The 23604-nt window shown below is 34.6% G+C and overlaps 1 protein-coding gene across 1 annotated transcript; it reads right to left on the bottom strand.

Moving 5' to 3' along the window:
• Window positions 1-4253: 4253 nt before the first annotated feature.
• On the bottom strand, window positions 4254-23069 carry dre4 (SPT16 homolog, facilitates chromatin remodeling subunit dre4). Its single transcript, XM_085958338.1, has 18 exons — window positions 22883-23069; window positions 22664-22768; window positions 20391-20549; window positions 19809-20108; window positions 18890-19305; window positions 17311-17455; window positions 16989-17151; window positions 14787-15026; window positions 14160-14358; window positions 13396-13634; window positions 12476-12634; window positions 10836-11049; window positions 10178-10432; window positions 9032-9182; window positions 8649-8772; window positions 7805-8117; window positions 6664-6774; window positions 4254-5233 (listed from the first exon to the last, which is right to left on the bottom strand). The coding sequence occupies exons 1-18, from the start codon at window positions 22949-22951 to the stop codon at window positions 5227-5229; spliced, it is 3369 nt and encodes a 1122-aa protein (XP_085814464.1). The 5' UTR covers window positions 22952-23069; the 3' UTR covers window positions 4254-5226.
• Between the last annotated feature and the right edge of the window lie 535 nt (window positions 23070-23604).

Here is a 23604-nt window from a genome sequence, read left to right as displayed (position 1 = left end):
TTGTTTTGGGCTTACCTTCAAAAAAGGTCTTGGATTTTTTGGGTGGACTTATCTTTTAGACAAATTTTAATTTTTTCGCAAATCTACCTTTCGATATGAAACTTATCAATGTCATACTTATCTTCAGTGATATCAGATGCGATATTAAAATTGATACAGTGACGTCCCGTGGGGGTAGGCTGATTGAGCGTCGCTTGGGGGCGGCAGTTACTCGAAGGGCGGCAAATCGAGGAAAATCATTTGGAATATATAGAAACAGCTACATAAACTTAGTAATAATGAAAATATCTTTCCATTAAAAAAATCAGCTCACTGGTTTTATCGGGTTCACAATATCTAGTTTACTTCCGTTCCCCTTCAACGTCCTTGGTGGCCAGAAACCAGAGACCACACTTGCAGATTTGCAAATAGTCTGATATTTTATTGGTAATGTATATCCATACAACACATTTCTTAGGTATTGGACTCATGAAGGATGATAAAAATAACGTATAAAAAAATGAGGCGGCATTTTGGCGCTGCCTATGGGCGGCATTTTATCTAGGGACGTCACTGATGCCACCCCTAGTAGGCACCTACCTATACCAATAAGCGTCATTAGTTACAAACAGATACTTCAATACTTTCATGTTCAGATATATTTTTTTATTAGTTTCTTTATTAAACACCACAACAGGCCGTGAAGCCCAATAATAGTGGTAAAACTCCCAGGCTTGAGGAATTTACATATAGGATTATGTAAATATATTTTGATTTCACCGGGAATCGAACCCAGAACTCCGGGATGGAAGGCCAGCGCCTTACGCACTGCACCACTGGCTGCATACATCCTTTTCGATAGGTAATTATTATACCAACTTGCAGCACAGTCCCACAAACTTATCTGAAGAATGGACAAAAATGTAACTACATACTATGAAGCACATATTGAATACGTCAGTCCACTCTCAGATTCTGTCCAGTTGTCTTGATCAGTGCTCCTCAACCTGTGTGCTGCGAGACGATGCTAGGTGTGCCGCGGCGCATTGTGTCAAAAAATGCAGATACTTTTGCATATTATACAATACTTACTTAATGGCCAAATTTGCGTGCATGGCTGGTAATATATTTGAGCATCTGAATAAAATTAATAAAAAAAATGCAAGGTCAGAATGAAAATATATTGATATGCTTCACTACCATAGGGATTATTAAATAAATTCACTACCATTGAAAACAAGCAATGAATTTTGGGTCCGGCCCAAAAACTTATAACTTTGCTGCAAAAGAAATTTCATCATTACTTTCATACAATCAATACGACTGGATTCGAAACCCTTTTGCAACCAAAAAAAAGTTGCCTGCGGTGCTATATCATTACGCTGACACTAATATTTTTAAATATGCGGTTGGGGAGTGTCTGTATTAATAAATACAAAAAATAGCTAAACATACAATGAATACCATTAATTTTACCCCGAACACCATTTGAAAAACACTACCTTCTTTAGAGTATCACACTGTCTGTAACCTTAGCGATAGTTAGGGGGCCTGCTTCAGCATGTGGGGTCCATATTTTGATGTATAAATTGTTTTACCTGTGGTGTGCCGCGGAATTCTGGGAATACCTTTGGTGTGCCATGGGTGAGAAAAGGTTGCAGAGCACTGGTCTCGATTGTGTAGTTTTCGACCGTGGCTCTCCCATAAATTCTTCAGATAAATTTGTGGCACTGTATCAATAGCTTTCTTCCGATAGATAGCTGATAATAATACCAAGTACCTATCGATATTTTTTCTTTTATTATGATATATTATTCTTATGTATGACAGTATTAAATTTATCCCAATTGTAATGAAAATGTGAGCCGCGGCCAATACCTGCCCAGATCTCAACCTATTTGAAAAAATAATAATTCTAGACATTCTTAATATAACGCACTGATGCACGATCACAATGATAGGACCCATAGTTTCGCCAGTTTATGACCAATGCTTCTCACAATATAAAATTGTTTTTGAACAGCACCTATTTCACCTTAGTAACTGATTTCAAAAATGTTTTTTAGAAAGTAATACGGAGGTCACATTCAAGATCTGAGTAAAATAAGTGTGGATAATGTCCCGTGTGGCTGGGAGGTGATGCATTGTTTGGGGGCAGCAAATTTTGGAAGGATTGTGAATAATACAGCTTTAGAGTACCTATATTCTGTGGAATTTTCAATTTTTCACCTGCCATTTACAATCAGTGCATATTATGTAGTTATATCACAATTTTAAAAATTCTTTATTTGTAGGTAGGAATCCATTTAGAATAATGTAGTAGAATTAGGTAATGACTATACATTAAATTTGAGACTAAAAATAATATGAGGTGGCATTTTGGCAAGTTGAGTCTACTTAAGGTATTAGAGCGGAATGCACAATCCATAGACTAATATACTTGCACAATCTAAGATTTCGATCCTAAGGATAAGTCGCCGAAAAGCATGACTTAACTATAGACAATCCTGAGTATAGAGTTAAGGAATCCTTAACCATAGACTACTTTTGTTATGAACACACCCACTTCTGTATTACCATTTACCACTGACAGCTGCTGTCAAAATAAGTTCGCATGTCTATAAAACAGTCCATACACTCAAATTCATTTAACATTGTATCTCAATATGGATATTGATAGTGTTAATTCGTTTGGCATGTACTTTTAGAATATTATTTTACTTTTATACGCCAGCCCGCAGAAATACAAAATGCCAGGTGAAGAATGACACTTGACGCTAGTGTTACCATGTTAAAAAAATATCTTGCGGTGCTTGGAATCACGTATAATGACTTATAACGGAAACATAAGAGTATTTTAATTAAATATTAATATGTATTTATAGTTATTGCAATTATAAAATGCAGTTGTCATATTTTTGTCATCGTTTAACAATCATAAGATAATTTACCTAAACTATAGGAAAGAGAATTTTTAAATATGGTATTATTTTCAATAGAAATGATCTTAACTAAGGACAATGTTTCTGCATAGTGTTTTCTGCTAAGGAAATTTTAGTTATGACAAATGTTTCTGCATTCCGCTCTTAGGTATTAGTGCTTTGCCTAGGTAGGTATATCACTAGTTAGCAGTCTCTAGCTTGATTCCACGATTTGAAAAACTGCGTATAGAATATGTTCTAGGGCACTGTGAAAAAAAATACAACACTGAGGGCGCCACGGCACGAGAAGTTTGAAAACCACAGATTTATCCAATAGTTATCTACTTGCTACTTGCCAGTGCACTGCTATTTCAACAGCTTGGTAAAATCTATTACATTGAGATGTACCCTCCTTGATTGCAGGGGATACGTTTTGGACATGAGCAAAATTTTGTATTGTAATCGTAAAAAGAATCATACAGTTGAGGAGTCTGGAAACAAAAATGGCAGTTTTTAAAAATTGATAAAAACAAAAATGGAATTGTTCACCAGCTGCCACCAGAATATTGCCGTTTTTGTTTCTATCGATTTTCAAAAAGTTCCGCTTTTGTTTCCAGACACCTCAGTTTAACTTGCTTGGCCTGTCTGCACTTATTACCTGCACAACTTCACTCATGATGATTCTTGGCAGGTGGCACATGTCAAAACAAGTGCGGGACAAACAAATATTATTAAAAATCAATCGCGGTATATATCAAACTTGCACTCGCCGGGATCGCGATGGATGAGGGTTACCTGTAGGAAATTCATGGCAGCGAAAGCCTAGGAACTGAGAGAGTGGAAGAACGCATGTGGTGGTCTTTATTGAGCAATGGATGGTCCCTAGTTGGTGATGTCTATTATACAACTATAGCAAAAATTATACATATACTAATTCAATAACTTCATAACTAAAAATATCAGTGCATTTCCCAAACTGCATATTTTGATACAATCAGACTCACTAACGCACCAATATGTGAATTGCACAAAAATAGTTACATTTTGAGGATGAGTTAGCAACGGTTAAGAAAACAGTTTAAACAGTTGTTTAAGTGCTAACAACGCGACTGGCGTGTTTGCAATAGTTGGTCATTAGATATAATCAACATATTTAAATGTGGTAATTAAAAAGTAATTAACTGGTCAACAGTGAATGTGTTAATAGACCCCTCCAGTCCAGGTGTGACATCACATATGAATATTTCCTAAATATAATTGAACGCACATCAAATTGATGGGTAACAAACAGAATCAAAAACAATCAGAGAGAAAAATTCATGATAGGTTTTGAGGATACATAAAACCAAAATATCATATAAAATATTTTTATTTCCGACATTAACATTAGACAAAGATAAGAACAAAAATATTAATATAATGCCCGTAAAACAAAATTAACTGAGAATTAAAGTCCAAGGAAGAAAATAATAAATACACTGGTCTCCTTGAATTTTTCATAGGTATGGTATTTGTATAAAGAATAAAGATTTCATGAACAGGGTACTATCAAAGCTTGAATTATGAGGTATACATAAAACAATCATGGGCACAGAAGATTACACCAAGTAACAGACTACACTAGATTATATTTAAAACTAACAACTTAAAAATTAACATTAATAATTAGTCACGTCAACACTACAACCAAATTTTGACATTGATGGGAAAATAAAATATAAAATTAGTACATATTATGTTCCAGAGACATTGGAGAAACCCTTCTTCTTTAGATACAGAAAGTACGGGTGAAAAAAGGGTCACTGAGGCTAATGATTAAATAGCTACAGGCCATTTCGCATTGCAGATTTATTTATAGCGAACGTCACAATATTGTGCTCAGAAATTTATTTCCGTGGGCTGCGCAGAGATAAAATTATAAGAATGGTTTTGTTAGCGGTTTTTTATTATTTAGAAAATTTAAATAAACAAAAAATACATTATACATACAGTATAAAAAAATGCCCTTTCCATACCCTTGGGTTATCTGTCTGATACACGTCATCTGCTGATTGCATTATGAGAAAATAATAAAACAGATCAGATCTGGTCACATTCTAAAATACAGCATAAATCACGTTACATAGTTTGTAGTGTTGAGGTGACAAATTATTATAGTGAATATATGGTGAACAATTGAATGATAACATTTTGGATTTTACAAATTGGAATAATATTACGGAGGAATCAATAATAAATATAAGAAACCGCTTCCACAAGGTAACAAACAGCTGAATACTTGGAGGACGATCCTTTACATGGTGGTCTGTTAATTGGTCCGTTCACCTCATTTCCTGTAAAACAAAATAAACCATATTGTAACATTATAACCCGTTTACACGTGGATGGATTTACTGCTGACAGTATGTATATTATCGCGGCCATAACAAGAAAATGCATGTGTAAACACGTACTATTGTGCAAGTTGCAAGATTGCATGCATGGATCAAAAAAGTTCAGAAGCTTCTGAATTAAAAACATTTAGAATTTTTCATAACTAGTCAAATAGCACCATAAAACGTCAACAAGGCTCACGTTTGAGGAATGGGATTGGCGAGACAGTCAGCACTTTCTCGTGTAAACAGTTATTATCGCGATAGTTGAATTTACACACTATTGGTGCCAGTAAATCCATGTACAGGCGCTATTACTATTCAACAACACTGTAACGATTGAAGATGGAAATATTTGGCCAGCATGCAGAACAAGTCATGAAGATTTGCATCATAAAATCAAAAAAATGACACATCGTCGCTGTAGGATTGGTTTGTCGAATAGACCGAAGACGACGAAAGGAGATGAAAAACAAATTTCATACTCCTATATTTAAATACATGCGAGATATTTAAATTGTTATTTTTACAGCATATGAATGATGTATTCATTACAAAGTAATTTAAAGAAAAGGATGGTTCTAGTCCATTTAGATACAAAAAAACATTCTGCATTAAAAGGTCGATTTCGACAAAAGCGGATATTCGACAAACCAATTCTATAGCGACGACATGACAAGAACTATGTATCACTCAAAAGATTTATCAAAAGCGCTCTCATTTCGAACAAGAAATCAAAATTCTACTTCTAATTGTTCCTGATGAAGAATGCATTTATTCTTATTTTTGCGCCGATTCCTACTCTTAGCTCCCAAATTAAAGTTCCCAATTCTATGTCTTCAAACGCATCAAAAGATAGTTCGCTCCGCCGCTATTAAGTGTAACCAATCAACAATAAGTGAATAAACTGTGTGTGACCTCCGTGAGCTGGTGCTCGGAATAAGGCACGGGCCTGCCGCCAACATCAAGTGAGTGCCCGGGTCCCTTATTCCACCATACAAATCCAAACAATGTCCATTATTTATCAACCCATGCAATTTCTAATTACATTCTATTATTATCTAATTCTTCACAGATGATACAACCCTTCTTCTTTGCCAAGTGTTTTATGTTAAACGCCAAACTGTCATGTGTATAAATAAATGGAAACAAATACACTATTCCAAAAATATGTTTGTTTTTTTTTGTTCATGCCTTAAGAAAAGCTCATGAATATCCCTTGTTAAATAACCCTGCACTAGTAAATGCAAGGATCCGTGAACATATACAGTTAAAACCGACATTAATAACTCATCTTTAGTGGATGGATACAAAGCTTGAATTTAAATTTCCAATCAAGTGAGTGAAATAAAAAAAAATAGAAAACGAATGAATGGTGTGCTTGTTATTACTTATGTTTCTTTGAACTGTGACTGCGGTCACGATCATCGTCTCGGGATCTCTTCCGGTCGTTGTGTGACGATTTGTGATGCTTATCTCTACTGCTGCTGCTTTTTGATGGACTGAAAATTAAACACAACACAAAAATTGAATGTGTATAAATCACAATAAGAGCTGTAAACGTAAACCGAACTGGAACCGAACACCAGAACCCTGAGAACCGCATAATAATCTTATAACCCTAATTTTATAATTACCCTGAACCAAAACTATAACTTCATAAAAGGGTTCAAACAGTTCCGCGTGTTATTAAAAACCTACATTAAAATATATTAATCATATAAAAAGTAAAGAATAATACAGTAAATAAAACCTCGTTAATACGAATTTGATGGGACCGAAAATCGAAAAAAAAATTCAAATTACAAATAAAGAAATGTATGGGGGAAAAATATTAAAATTTTGAAGAAAAAAAAACTTTTGATTTTCATTAATTTCGTTTCCGATCATAGATGTGCCTACCGAAATGGGTCATAAAATGTCAGTATTATTTTTATTAACTTCATAAAATAAGTAATTTTTGATGTTTTAAGAAAAGTCTGTCACAATTTTCAATGATTGGCTCATGAAATAGTGTACTTTATTACGATTTATTGAATATTTTTATATGCCAGGACTCTGAAACCATTCCATTTGAATTAAAGGTATGGTTTTATATGAAAATAATGTTCAAGCGACTTTTTTTCTGGGAAAATTTTGAATTACGGCGAATTTCAAATTATCAATGTTCTTACTAACGAGGTTTTACTGTATTTAGTACTTATGTAGGTTTTCATACACCCCAGATATAAAAGCAGTATCTGCAAAATCTCATGACAATGAATTAAAATTATAATTTCCACACATGTAAACTAATAATAAATATTTTAGTTACCAAGACGATAAAAAAAATATTTAATTAAAAATTTTTTGAAGAAACTTTACCGAAACTGAGCCCCTTTTCATTACAATTGAACCTGAAACTAAACATTTTTAAGAAGGATTCAGCACCTCTTATCATGACATGGTAACACGTTACGGTAGATCCACAGCAATAAATCATAAACAATCATTGGGGTAGAGTACGAATAGACCATTTTTCATCTTATTCACCTGTGATTGGACGATTTGTGTGAAGAGCTGGAATTATGTGAATGTGATGACTTGTGTTTCTTCGGCGAAGAGTCTTTACCGCCTCCTCCGCCCCCCTTGTCCCTCCTCTCATCCCTATCCCTTCCCCTACCGCTCCCCCCGCCACTGCTACTCTTGTGATCCCGACTTCCGGAGCTCTTCCCTCCGCGGTCCTCTCTACCGTTCCTGCTTTTGTTGGGTAAGGCACCTTCGTAGTGTCTTTCGTTGTCTTCTTCGGCTGCTTCTCTCTCCAGATCTGACCAGTCTTTACCTGACTCTTCATCCGATCCACCTTCTGTAAAGAAATTCCATTATTAATGTCACCAATTTGACAGTCTAAATAAATGCACTATAAAACCTATTGGTATAAATATCCATAGCCTTACATTGACTGCACCTTTATAGATAAAACAAGCAGTGAAACAATGTTTATGAAATAAATTTCATTAAAATTATACAAAAAGTTTTAATGTTATCCTAAGGCAATCAGTTTAGATCACAGGACATAAGGCCAATATTCCGAGAAGTAAATGTTTACTGAATTTAAATATTTAAACACAAATTAACCCTTTCGATGTGTTAATTATTTTATAATAATTTATTAACCAATGCGGCATAATTTGATTACAATTAATTTCAGGCATGTTTAAATTTATGACTTATTAATATTATGACTTGATTCATTTGGAATTACATATTGGTGAGTTAATAGATTGGCATATGTTATCGTTGTAACAATACGTAACAATATTCAAACGTATGCAAAATTCCATACATACATGGTTGCAATTTTACTAGAAAAAAGACGGTCAAAAAATTCAAATACCTTCACTGTCATCCGAGTCACTGGCAGAAGCCTCCGAATCATATTCTGAGTCATCATCAGACTCCTCGTCGGTGGCGGCGTCTGTTGGCTCATACGCATCATCCTCGTCTTCACTATCTTCATTCTATAACAGTGGAAATGTAATAAGTATAGGAAAATAAATTCCCTATCAACAATAATCATTACACTTAGTTTCTTTTTTGTCGAATCATTTAAGTCCCGAAAAAACCATAACACCTGGTGCACATTTCTTTTTTTTTAAAGAACTCATTTCTGATGATATTAATCATAGCCATTTTAATAAAAACTGTAATCAGGTAGTGTAGTGGCAAGTTAGATAAGATTTTACATGCATGGACTGCATATGACAAAATACATCTTACATGTCCACCGTTCTCTTCGGCGTCAGATTCAGGGTCCAAGAAACACCATCCACCGTTACTGAAGAAGCCTTCGATGTCATCCGTAATCGTCTTCATGACTTTGGTCCAGTTGAGAGATTGTATTCCTTCCGCATAACGTATATCGCAAGAGCTATAATCATAACACCGTATTATTAATAATCTTGTGACATGAAATGCAGTCAAAATGACTAGAAATTGCACTAATATATAGGAAGCCTAGCGACCTCATTGTTACGACACTTGAAACGCCATGGATGAATTGGTAACTATGCATAATATATTGATAGGACTACTGAATAATATATTGATGATGTCGCTTTAGATTTGGTTACGAGATTGGCACTTTTATATCAGTGGAACCCTGGTAAATAAATACACACAATTCATTAAGTCGCCGAATCCATGTGGTGTTAACCTTAAATGACATAATAATAATATGACGATTCACACTTGTGATGAATGAACATGAAAAACAGTGTATCCTGATTGGGTATGAAATCAATTGCCAAATAGTGTCTCAATATGGAATTGAATCATAATGATTCAAGTATGTGCAAGAATTTTCAAGACATTTAGATTATACGTAGATGAACAATCACAAATATTATGTCAAACAAAAATGTTCAAATCAAAAAATTGAAAACAAAGATAAATAAGTGAAAATTTCAATTCCAATCTGCATACAAAATATTAATTTTGCTCTGATTACCAAATCACTAAAATCTTTCCTGAAATACCATCAAGTATCAAATACCTACATATTCCCAACTTCCTTATTACCTTCACAGAGGTACAACAATACACCACAAGAATCCATGCGCAAGTGCAGTATCAAATCAGTCTCATTCAACTAATAAAAGTGTAAATAATTATCTATATTATATTTATTATCAACAGGAAGATTTAAATTTCATCAAGTGCCTGCAGTGGGATTCTCGTTGACAACAGACGTCAAGATGAGTATCCGTGAGCCCACTCCCGTACCGTTCCGACCTAATCCTATCCATACAGTCCACTCAAATTTACAATTATATACATACTGAAATTTAAATAGGCTACTTCTTGTTATAGTCAAACTGTGATAAAAATCAAACTAGTCAAAATTATTTAATGCAGTACACTTACTTAAGCCATTCCTTGACATGATCCAGCAAATTCATAGGGACAGCATTAACCATTGCAACTTTCCTCGAATAGTCCTTAAAGATGAAAATCATATCGAAATTCTTCAAGTGGAACTGGACACGCTCAAAATGTACCAGCTCCACATCTTCTAGGGTGATGACGAATGGAGGCCACTCCGTGAGGTTCACCAATGAACCGCTAGTCGGCTGCAATAATACTGTACTTCGGAATGGTGCACCAGGGAAACCCAGCTCTCTGCAACATCACAAAATAACTACATTATAAGAAAGTAAGGCCAGATGGACACAACACTCACTAGCCAGATATCCTATCAACAGTAGGCCAAACTCCAGACAATAACAAAGTCATCTGTACAAAACTGCAGTAAACAAAACATTTTCACTCATGAGTGGAACATAATGGGCATCCACTGAGTGTAAGTTATATTAACAGACTTCTTTGAATGAAGGAATGGTAGTCAGCCATTCGCCCATCCCAATGGGTCTTGCTCTTGACCTCACATGTAATTTTCATCCAACCCAGGATTCAAACCATCTTCCACGGCATCAGACAGGTGCTCTACAACTACTCCCAACAGTAGTATTAAAAGATATCCTGTATGTTCAAAGACATAATATAGCATGTAATAAAACCGTACCTGAAAGGTGTATCAAATTCAATTTCCTGCTTGGTCATGAGGTCGACTTTCTCACAGAAGCTTTTGAAGGCTGTCTTTAACTTGTGACGGAGTTCTCTTTCGCTCTGCTCAGCCGCCAAATCATCTCTGTCGTGCATGTGCTGGTGCTTACCGAGATCTGTCGTTATCTCTCCCACTTCCGTGTAGAATTGGACATCCACATGCTTCTTCTTACCTGGAACATTCAATAAGTTTTAAAACATTGACATCAGGACAATTTCTTGTCTGGCATTTTCGGCAAAATTCATATTATGTACGCATAAGTGGCCAATCAATATCACATCTATTTTAATTGGTCGTATGTATGTGCCAATCTGATAGATGCCCAAATAGGGAAAACAAATTTAGGCAGTGTTCTTTTGGCTTCTGTAACCTTTAGACTTCCAGTTTACCTTCCAATGGACGAGTTATGAATTGTGATTTTATTTCAGGAATGGTGCATTAACCGGTTAAGTGCCCAAAGCGTCTTTGGACGCCCTAATTACACCAATTCTTATGTTAATTACTATCAATTAACTAATTGAGGCATAAAAAGGATTAAATGATGTAATTCGTTTACGATCCTGCCCACCGCATTTATTTATATCAAAACTACAACATACAATCGAACTTGGTTATTATGAGGAAGATGTGACTGACTGAATTTGCTCATTACAAGCGTTACTCGTTATATCAGAGAATAGGTATTTTTAAATGAGCGGTCACATAACACAATAAGTCGCAGTTCAAACAAAAATACACAATTTGAATTTTTCCCCGAAACAAGCATGGCATTCACAAACTACAAAAGAAATTGTTTATTGTAATGAACGCTGGTAAGTAGATATATACTTACTTCACAAACCTTGGATTTTTTTTTTCAACCATATGCGTGGATACTTTTTCAATTTTGTTTGCGAAAACATCAATTAGATAGGTACTTAAGACACTTAACTAATGCCATAAACATAATCCGAGCCCGGCGGCATCCTGTCCGGTCAGATTTTATTGCTTAGGGTCGAAATGTTTTTAAACGATCGACAAATTAACAGTTTTAAGAAAAATTGGATTGAGGATATTTTAGCTCGTTATAAAAGTGAATAAATGTATGGAGAAAATCATAAACTAAAATGTCAACGAATGTTTCCTCGTTACATCCGTGATTATATTAACCGAGCTCGACTGTACTTAATTGCAGTGATGAGGATGGTTGCATATTCCTCCTAACTTACAAAATATCAAAATGGCAAGGGTTACATTTTTTAAATCTTTCATTGGTATTGTGTACGGTTGTCAGCTAATTAATCGATCCTAGGTAGCTAAGGGACCAAAGACAACGACTCAAACAGGTCTCTCAGGGTCCTTATGTACTATTGATCCGCTTGCAGTGTGAACCACATGTAACAAAACTGACCATGTTTAGGTCAATATATAATGAACGATTGTGTCAGTTATTTGGTTCTCCTGTAAAGTTAGTATTTTTAGTACTGCTGTATATTCAGAATGTGGGCGATATGCAATTCGAACATGGAAATTGTTGATAACAATTGCTCGATTATATTGACAAATATATTATGATGTACATAATATACGGTATAAGCTTGTGGGTATATTTAACTTACCGAACATAATAGCATGCTTCAAGTGGAAATGAAGAAGAATAATCATTTCGCTATCACAGGGTTGGAAGAATGCGTTCTTTATGTTATTGTAGAGGATATCGACTTTGTCACCTCGGACGGATGTGTATCTGAAGCCATTCGTATGCGCCTCCAGAGAACCTGACAAAAAATAACAGATTATTCAATAACGTCCTATGTTATTATTGATCATAAATTACAATTTTTCTAATGCCTTTGGACAGTGGTATTCAAAAAGTGACTTGTTTAATAATTCCAGATAATCGTACTCCAATGCACCGATGCATGATTACGATAGATTCCATTGTTACATCAGTTTGTGGCCTCCATCCAACGTTTCCTCTCATGGTATAAAATATGCAATTATAGTATGCCAGCTGTACATTTGTCTTCAATGAGTGTGTATAGTGCTTGAAGAACCCAGGTCACAAAAGGTAATTAAAATGTGTAAGTATGAAATTCAAAATCAATTAGAATTGAAAAAAAATAGTTTAAATAATTAATTTGAATATTAAGAAGGAACATTTTTCAGACAAACAAATGTCATAAGTACATTACTGCAACGCCAACTAAAGAAGGTGCAATAAACAATAGTTTATAGCCACCATGTTTCAATGCACCAACTTATAGAATACTAATTTTTCTATAGCCACCAATTAAACCACTCGAAAGAGGTTACAGAATCAGGATCAAGTGTTGTAATCAATGAGGTTTGAGTCCGCATTCAGTTTGGGCTCACTTCATCATGGAGATATAAAATCACATTGGCTGAAAACCGCTCCATACTTAATCAGCCTACACCTCATTGGCCGATCAATGATCAGCCCCGATTGCCTTACATACCGTCAGAAATTGTATATGCTTCAAACCCATCTGATAATAAAACAAATGTTGGATCTCACCAGTCATTCTCTTGGAGACAATGTTGGGTCTAATGTACAGATCTTTCAATTTGGGGTTTCCTTTATTCTGCGATAAAACCAAAGTGTCTTGCTTAACTAAATCTTCCTTTTCCCTCTCCTCGGCTTCTCTGGTTTTGAATTTCTTTTGTACTTCTTTAATCAACCGGAATCCAGTGTTTAGATTAGAGGAGGGTGGTGACAATTCACCTGGCTCCTTTGTGTTGGTACTACGATATGTCCTGAAAATAAACAGCATGATACCAATTATTGACACAGGCAGAAATGGATCAAGACGGCTATGATGCAGGAGTCCGTGCTTTCCTAATTCATTCAAGACAGTGTGACAATTGAATATATGAATTTAATTTATATAAATCATTGTTTCCCACCATGGCACTACATGCCCCTTGGGGACGCTAGATGGCAAAAGGCACCAGGCTATTCAAAAGAATCAAATATACAAATCGATACCTCCAACCTTCACCTGTATGAATCTCTTGTTTTGGAGTAATGACTCCCTAATGAGGCTTTACGTATGTAGAAGAACAAACAATGGTTTTTGTCAATTTTCTATCGTACATATATTTATGTAGCCAAACCTTTTATTTGTTTATGAAAATCATATATTTTTTTTACCAGTATGTGTCATATTATATGTTTTCAAATACAATAAATGTCGAATTTTAAATAGTCCTTCATTATAAAATACATCCTCCAAGAGTCAGTAGTTCGACGTTAACTTTGATATAAATAATTCAACTTACACTTCTTTAACAAAAGTGGCATCAGGCTGGGTGTAAGATCCACCTTCATTTCGTCCCATCGTGGCACCGGGATGGAAAAAGTTAATACGGAGATAGGTGTAGTCACCTTCCACCGACTGAGATATATTTTTTATCATCGAGATGTGGAATGGAACAGGCACTCCGAATATCGGCAGAATAACTGTTTCATATTTTCGATCTGAAAATTAATTAAACTAATCAAATTATCCGTACAGAAATTCCTTCACTTTATTTCTTATAAATTTATTGCATGCGCAGTTAAAAAAAGTCACATGCACCCCAATTTAAAAATTACTACACATTTTTATATTCATGTGCTCTTGACGACTTAGCGAAAAGGTTGCTGACCTCTGCTCCGAGGTATCTAATGTAATGCAACGGCAGTAGGGAGAGTGGGGCAATCCGTTTGACAAACTGACAACAAAATATAGATATAAACTTTCTTTATGTAACTATTTCTTCAGGCAGAGAATTTCCATTGACATCCATAATTTGAAACCTGTCAGTCCCATTACTTCTACTGTTCCTTTTTTGGTGTAAGATTTGGTGTAAGATTATCCTTTTTATAAAAGTACAGGATAAATAATTTTTAAATTGAAATCTTACCAACGTAAAGTTTAAGTTCTTTGACCTCAGGCTCCCGAGGCATCTGACTGACGCCTTTGTAAGAAATGGTGTTCTTGCGAACTTTTTCACTCTCTTTGCCGCCCGACTGTTTGGCAAGACGTTCCTTCGCCTTCTCATTGAGGGAAACGGCCAATTCCTTCTGATGCTCCTTACGTTTCTCCTCTGATGAGTGCTCCGACCGCAATTTGGATTCTATAACAGCCGTTCTCTTACCCCGACCTATTAAAATGTTCACGATTAAAACCTCACAAGAACTTGACTAAATATAACATTAAAGCGTGCATTATAAAATGATGTTTCAACTAACCCCCATCTTTTCAGTTTCCGTTGTGTAGAATTCATCATAAAAATAAGAAAACAAACAATTAATAACAAAAATCACAATATTTTAGATATCCTCAATGATTCTGAAGACAATTCTAATTCAACATATGGTCAGATTTATTAGTTTTGTTAATTAAGATATATCCGATTGAATCCAAATATCGTCGTTGAAACTAGAAAATTGTGTAACTCCAAAAACACTACTTTACAGGAGAGACAAAAAACATTATGGTTTCCTATACAAATGTATGGTTTTGGAGTGAAATCATCCATGATTTAACAATGATACAATTTTTCTGGAATTACAAAATTTGCAAGACGGATAGATATTATCAACGGCCACTAGATGGCATTCAAAGTCAATTTTCGATTAAAACGGAGTTACACAATTTTCTAGTTTCAACGACGATATGCGATGTTAGTATTTTGGATAACAAAGACATCAGCCAATGGATCAAAATATAGAAATGCTTACCGAAGACAGACCAAAACACTTGTGATTGCAATTCAAATTTTCCTTACGGTAGGCAAACCTGCTGTATGGTTAACTATAGTAGAACAACTTAACCATAAAATCTACAGCTCAAGAATTACATAGGGTAAATTTAATTATTGATACCGTTGTTATTTCTGACTGCTCTTACATGAAGCCTATTGCATCGTTTTCTCTCACCCAGCGTTGCTTTAACTGTCATACTTTCTGTCAAAACTATCGAACTTCACACTTATGTGGTATGTTTATAGAAACAGGGTGACAAGTTGTCAAATGTGTCGATAATGTTAATTAAAATAACCAAACGCATAAAAATAAATATTCATGATATTTTACCGAATCAATATAATATGGGGAATGAACCAATTATTAATTATTACTATTTTTATAATTTCAGTAATGAACAAAAAGTAACACACGATGGATGACAATTGAAGTTACATGATTTACAGACAAGACGAAACGGTGACTTATTGTGATTCAATACTTCAAAAACTTTACAATACACTAGCAAAAATGATTTAAAAAATTAATTTATATCAAATAAGAATAAGCTGCATTTTTAGAATTATGTATGCCAATGTTCGACTTCGGGGGGTGAGCGTAAAAAGACAACTTAAATCAGTTTAGGTACCAACAATGTATCTTAAGGCGATCTGTGGTTTAGTATGGAAAACCCTTAAATGAAATTTTCTTTTGAAATAAAACAAGAATATTCAATATTAAAACGGTACTTCAGTGAAACGGCAAATAATTTTCAACTATAGGCGAGACGAAATTTTGGACTCGCTGGCACTCGGAGACCGAACGTCGAGGTGTGAATACGTCAATTTGTTTCGTGATGCCGACGGGAGTATTAATTCTTAAATCGTGTAAAGATGACTAAAAACGTTACCCATTTACTTTAAAAAGAAAACATGTCAATGAATATATTATTATTATTAGTAATAGAACAATAAACAGAACATTAAATGGACGCATGTTGGATTTATATGACAAATTATATTTCGTTCGGCATGCGTCATTTGCACCCGCGACCCGCAATCCGCGCATCGCCTAGCCACGATCTTTTTAGACTATGCCTCAACTGAGGTATAGCCTTAATAAAATAATGTTTCTGATAAAATCAACAGTTAGTAAGTAATCGTTCCTATCATTTGAGATCTACTTAATTAATAACATACTATCAGTATCAATTTAATCTACTGTGGATTAGAATTCCAGATCACATTAGAAGCCTAAAACAACAATTCTATACAGGACTGTCATAGTTTTTTTGACAGTTTTCATTTATGAATATTGAATTTTCAGTGTTTAGCAAGGCATGGTTAATATTATTCGTAGATTAACTTGTTTCCGTTTACCTAAAATCTCAGTTTTATTTTCCTTTTCCTCCTCCTCTTCATCATCATTCTCATCCTTCAGGAATATACCGATGTTTTTGATCTTCTTCTTCGACTGAGTTACAACTGAAGCAGGCTGGTCATCGTTCACTACGACCGTGTCACCCAAAAACAGTGCATACGTCTAAAAATAATAAGCATTAATTATTTTCTGAAATATTAATAAATTTGACAGAGCTAAGTTATTGAAACGTCCAAAAAGGATGAGGAACTGTGATCAACAGATTAGTTGTCATGACAGGTTTTGGCAATGTGCTAATGATTTAACAGACGAAAGACTCACCTTTCCTTCTTTGTCAGTGGACTCCTTGTTTGACAGACCAGATACTCCGACATGAATATTGAAGACCATGCCCTTTTTGGCTACAATGCTGGTTTTGGGGCCGATAACTATAGAATTCTCACGAAATTCTATACCCATAGCAAAACTGTAAAATCAGAAGAAAATAATAGTTTCGATTACTACTCATAATTATGTATAAACATAGTGCGTGTGTTACGGTTATGGTGATATTGCCAAGTTATTTTACAGCTTATTTAATATTAAAAATAATTATCAATAATAAAACATTTACTATTAATAAAACTTAGTATAATAATGAAATAAATACACAATAATATTACATAATATGTAGTGACAAGTTAGTGTCAGTGCAATAAGGCACCTTTAGAGCATAATTCGATACCTTAGTTCTATAGGAAATCAACTCACAACGCCTTGTTCCAAAGATAATGGCATTTGAAAATTTTGCACAAATTCTCATTTCAATGTTAAAGCCTTGATGTGTTTATTTTACAACGTTTTTATTAGCTCGTATTCTTATTTATTCGGTGGTTGTTTATCCAGCACAAATCTTGCAATCGATTTTTAACTAACTTCCCTACTAGCTAGACATTTGAAACTTTTAGAATATATCAGAACACGATGCCAATGCATTCTTTCAATACTTTTAGCCATCTTTAAGTAGAATTGAATTCATTTTCAGTTAATTCTGTTTTGTATGAAAAATTATTTCGGAAGAAATCCGTAATCCAATCCACTATTATTGGTTGCTAGGGTCCTAACAACTAAATTATTAATATATACGTGCGTTACTATGGAAATCAAAATGACATTTCAGTATTCTATATTTGTTTGTTTGTTTGTTTTTTTATTTACTTCATATCAAGTACAAGTTTGAGCATATTGGGCTTAATAATTGAACAGATAATTTAAAAACGTATATAAAAAGTTCTTTTATCTTGTAATTATTTTTATTTAGTCCAAATGAACTTAGGAATGCTCAATGAAATTTTACAGTCTAACAAATTATCAACCCAGACGTTCCCGTTTATAATTGAACTAATGATTAGTCCCAGAGTTATTCGATTTTATGACCACGTTGAAGATATTTTTTTTATTGAATTCTAAAGAATAGACATCGAATGGCAGTATTAACCCAAAACCTTGAAATTTAGAGTTGTTTCCCTATAGAACTAGAGTATAATATGCAGGACACATGCCGTTTGGGATTACATTACTCTTTCCACATAATCATTTCACAGAGAAATTTACTTATCCACTCCCTGTCCTACCTGAGCTTGTGTCGACTTTTGATCAATATTTTATTTAGATTAACCTAAGCATAAAATATTTTAGAAGGCAGGGTTAGCTAAGTTGTTTACATATCAAAAACCTTATTACATGTGAGTAATATAATATTCTGAACTGTAACACTGCACAAATAAAAAATAAAAATGATTTGCTTGCCAAAAAAAATGTTCAACAGCAATTATTCAAATAAAAAAGTGCCAAATGACTTGACATATCTCAAATGAAATTTAAAATTAATAAGATTGATACAATGTTACGTGGAACTTACCCGAATGTTTTGATAAGACTATCTACAAGCTTAGGTTTTTCTTTTTTGGTGTAAGCCAATCCAGCCTCGTAGACAGCGGATAGTTTGGCTCCGGAAACCAACTTCTTCAGCAGCTCTTCCTCCAGGTTGACCAGAAAGTTGTAATTCTCCTGCACCTCTTCGCTGGGGTTCACCAGAAGCGTACGGATGATATTGGAGCAGTACAGCTTGTAGCGGGCACCCAGCGAACAGACGATGGCGCCAAAATGCAGATGGTTCTTGTCGGGAAGGGCGCTGAACTTGAGGTTGTAGTTTCCGCCCGACTGGATGATGGGCGGGTAGCACATGTCGATTTGAGAAGCGTCGACGCCTGTCACATATTTCTTATCGGATATAGCCGCTTCAACGCCTTCTGACAGCTTTGAATGTTTTACTTTCTGAAATAATAACACAATGTTTAGTATGAAGCACTCCGTACCCTTGTAGCACAACCTCAAGGGTTCTGTCGCCATTGCCGACCCTCCCTCACCTTGCAGGGGTGCTACAAAAGCGATCCACTCGCTACACGTTGTACACATGGCGGGAGGCGTATGAAAACCTCAAATAAAAAATGTGAAATTGTGCAATTGATGAGTGGCATTCCTAATGTATCAAACTCATATCAGTAATTTTACAATTTACTTCACTCAATCTGAGATCTTTTCTAGAATATTTCAATACATAGATGATTTCTAAGTTGTATTTTTTAGACATACATATTTAAGAATAATACAATTATCTACACCAAAATAATATTGACAAAATTAAAGGCAATTCAAACCTCTAATCTGATTCCAGATAAGTCAAAATTCCATAGGATACCAAATCAATTACCTAGAATACCAGAAACAAACCAAATTCATTGGTATTTGTAAAATTAGACATTAATTAAATTACTTGCCTTATCTGAATCTATAATCTCCATAATTTGATCTTTGAGATATTTGTTGAACAGATCAACGGACACCAAGCAAGCTTTCTTGATTGTCATCACTTCCGACTCCTCTTTGGGGCAGAGAATAAGGGCGATGGCGGAGCTCACGTCAACTGTTTCCAGGCTCTCCTTCTTAAGGATGCTCTTCCACGCTTCGCAGAATTCTCCAGGGTATGAGTCTTTGGCGAAAACTCCCAAAGTCTTGCCTTCTTTCGACGCCTTGATGGCTTCAATAATCTTCGTGAAGTTGGCTTTGTCTTTATCATTCTGAAAATAAGCATTGTGCATTACGTTATGTCGAGTGCGTTAATTAGATCGCCTCAAGCTGTCATTTATTGCGACGTTAGCGATAGAAAATTAGGTAGTTCCATCTGCAATTTGTATTCATAGTTCAAGTAAGTAAGACTGACAAAGTGTAGCGTGCTCTATTTATGTCGAATCTTCATCTACTGACGATTATCAACAATGTTGTTCATTTCTTGCCTTGTCTCGTCTCCAGCTGAAGAGAATTCTTTAAAAATAATGTTAAAATAAATCAGTGTCAATTACCCTATCTCTAGTGAGTAAAGTAACGGCCGGCAAGTCTTCCTCTTTGTGGTTTTCTATGGATTTCAAGAATTCGATCTTCTTTTTGCTGGCGAGAAAGATCATACTCTTCTCTGTCAACACTGTAATGGTATCCGAAAGCTCGTAACCGTACAGCCATGTCTGAAAAATGACAATTACACTATGATATAACATCTAATTAGCCATTTCAGTTTATATCAAGTCAAGGTTTTTCTACGGTGGGTTCCGGGTTAGATTTCCGATAAAGTCTAAGTGTCTCCGTGACGTGTTTCACTACTATAATTACTGAAAATCGGCTAATAAAATTCCATAATATTTGGACTTGCAATTGCGCAAATCTATATAATAATTAAATGTGCCAATATTTGAGTGATTACTAGGGCCCGGATTTATATGCTAGTGCATGTTTTGTTAGGGTGTATGCACAGCTACGAGAGATACGCAGAAATCCGTTTTGAAAGACACAGAATCCAAAAATAAAATTGTATTGTGCATATAAATGCATATTTGAGACGTTAGAGCATATTTCAGACATTAGTGCATATTACATAATTAAATGCATATTTTAGGGCTTTTGCATTTATAATTTTTGTTTTTTTTAATTATTTTATCGAAATATAACTAAATTAGGTAGGTAAATAGTTTAGATGCACTTACATTTTTTTAATGGCATCCCGAGCTGTGGATTTATCAAAAAGTCAACTCGGGCACTTTTATTTAAATTTTGCCCAATCACCTCTGTGGACGTTGACAGGTTTTTATCCGCATATAAACGAAATACTGACCGATTTGCGGAAAAATTTTATTTCTAAACACACCGAAAAAAAATATTTTAACTTATTTTTTCGAACAAAAAACAGCATATAATATTTAGGAATAGTTAAGTGACGTTTTGGTTTTTTTAAGTGGTGTTTCGTTTACATTGCATTTCTTATTCAATTATTTTTACTTGTAAACAAACTTTTGTTTGATTAACTTTATATTGATTATTTGTGTTTTTTTGTTATTGTATTAGGTATATTGATTAAGATTATTAATTTGTTATTCGATTTTATATCAGTAATATTGGGTGAAGTGATTATTTACATTTTTTTTCATAAAATGTAAATTTTTAACTGCATATTTCTTGGGTTTTAGCGCATATTTTAATGATTTTTAGGTGCATACGTGCATGCACATAATTATGTTTTTTGTTGCATATAAATCCGCCCCCTAGTGATTACATATTTTTATTTAAAGCCTTCACAATATAACATCTACAGGTACAAGTTGGTTATGGGGAAGCCAGGCGGGAACCGCGCTAATTGTCATAGCCGATTTTAGCAAAATTCATGAATTCAAGAATGAAAACCTAACCTAAACTAACCCAACCTAAAAATAATCCAGTATATCGGCTACTTTCAAAATGTGTTTGCGCTGGCTTCCCTATAACCGACTTGTACCCATCAACATTTACACTTGAGCCAAACCTCATGTGATCATCACTATGAATAGAACAGAACGTGAAATATTTTTAGTAGTAGTGATTTTTTAAGATTCATTTTGCATTTCAATAATTCAGCATGTGTTTTTTTGCACCATCATGCACCTTTAATAATATGGACCACAAACATAATCTTTTGTTTATAGAACAAGTCTATAGAACTTTTAGAAGTAATAGCGGTTCTTGTCTATTTAGTAGAAGCCAGCGGCAAACAAATTTTAAAAAATAGCTGATATACTGGATTATTTGTTAGGTTAGGGTAGGTTATCATGCTTGAATATAAAAATTGCCGCTGTTCCCGCCTGGCTTCCAGTAAACAGACTTATACCATAATAGCTGACATTCTTACATACTAAATTAATTATCTTGTATCCCATCATACAGTTTTTGTTAAAGGTCTTATTAACATGACATGACAGTTGATCCATTTACAAGAATATTTTCATAGCCTTACATTTTAAAATGGGTTAAATCGTGTGTTCTGGCTTAAATACTACTTGCCCAACCATTATTAGCAGTGCTTGACCAACATTTAGTTTCAATAAATAAGTACTCATGTCAGTGACTTCATTCCATGTAATGAAGAAGACCTGTCTACAGTAAAAATATCTACCTACTAGCATTATTTTAAGAAATCTTCCATTCAAGGAATCAAAATACACGGGTGCAAATTTTACATAACCAATGTATTATAAGGACGGCCCAAACGTGCTGGTTTTATTCCCACCTGTCCTTCGCTGTCTCATAATTTCGATTGACGCAGTAAACTTACTTGCAAAGCTGTAGATTTGCTGTACAAAATTTCGTCGTCGACCCCGATTACAAAGACAAAACAGTCCGTTTTGGCCAAGGCTTCTTCAGTTTTAACATCAGCGTTCTAAAAAGGAATAGTAATTCGTTATAACGTGCAAGAAATTAAGAAGGGTGCCGATTAAATCGATGAGGCATTGCAATATATAAAACGAATTGACATTAGCATCAGAAAACTAACCTTCCATGCTGAATACAACTTTTTCATCCGCCGAAAGAATGTTTCCTTGTCGATACTCAAATGTGCCATTTTGGCTAACAATTGAAGATCAAATCATAAAATAAAACAATAGCCGAACGGGCAGAATCCAAGCACGCTGAGAAATTATTATCAACACACCGCCGAATGGCGTCAACGGCGGGAGAGTGTCTTTTGTTGTTTTGTCTATGCTCCAGTGTTGCCATATTTTGAAAGTGGAATTATAGTACAGTGCCTTCAAAATTATAGTATTTGGGGAAAAAATATAGTACGCGTTGTCATCTGTTGAAATTGTATAGGTTTTTTGTTTCTCAGAAAAAAATAACGGAGATATTATTGAGAAACTCGGAGACCCATTTTTATTTTGGTACCTCTTCCGACCAAATTTGCTTACCGAAGAATTCACGAAATTTCATTTTAACCCAAAGTCAAGGGATTTTTTTACATTTTTTTTCATGTTCTCCAAATCTTCTTATATTGCGAAATTATAGTACTTTGCACCAATTTATGCAACGAAAATATAGAATTTTTAGTACTTTTTACATATTTTTTCCAATATTCAAAATTATAGTATTTTGGGCGTACTATACCTGTTTTATATCGTACATAGTACGCGGACCAAAATTATAGTACAAATACTATAATTATAGTACGGTTGGCAACACTGCTATGCTCTATGGTTAGAGCTGTCAAAAAAGTATCAA

This window comes from Rhyacophila brunnea, unplaced genomic scaffold (genome assembly GCF_057557595.1).
Source record: "Rhyacophila brunnea isolate RB1 unplaced genomic scaffold, BYU_Rbru_1.0 scaffold_7, whole genome shotgun sequence".
In the NCBI taxonomy this organism is placed as follows: Eukaryota; Metazoa; Arthropoda; class Insecta; order Trichoptera; family Rhyacophilidae; genus Rhyacophila; species Rhyacophila brunnea.
Note: the sequence above shows the minus strand (reverse complement) of the source record. Positions and strands in the feature narration are given on the sequence as shown.

What these genes read in the sequence shown, in the direction of transcription:
- dre4 (XM_085958338.1), bottom strand. Translation starts at nt 22,951, where the DNA reads ATGGCACATTTGAGTATCGACAAGGAAACATTCTTTCGGCGGATGAAA. An exon ending in GCCACTTTTGTTAAAGAAGT is followed by an intron (nt 13,635 to 14,159) that starts GTAAGTTGAATT and finishes GTTTATTTTCAG; the next exon opens with GACATATCGTAGTACCAACA. An exon ending in CATGTCAAGGAATGGCTTAA is followed by an intron (nt 9,183 to 10,177) that starts GTAAGTGTACTG and finishes TTATGATTATAG; the next exon opens with CTCTTGCGATATACGTTATG.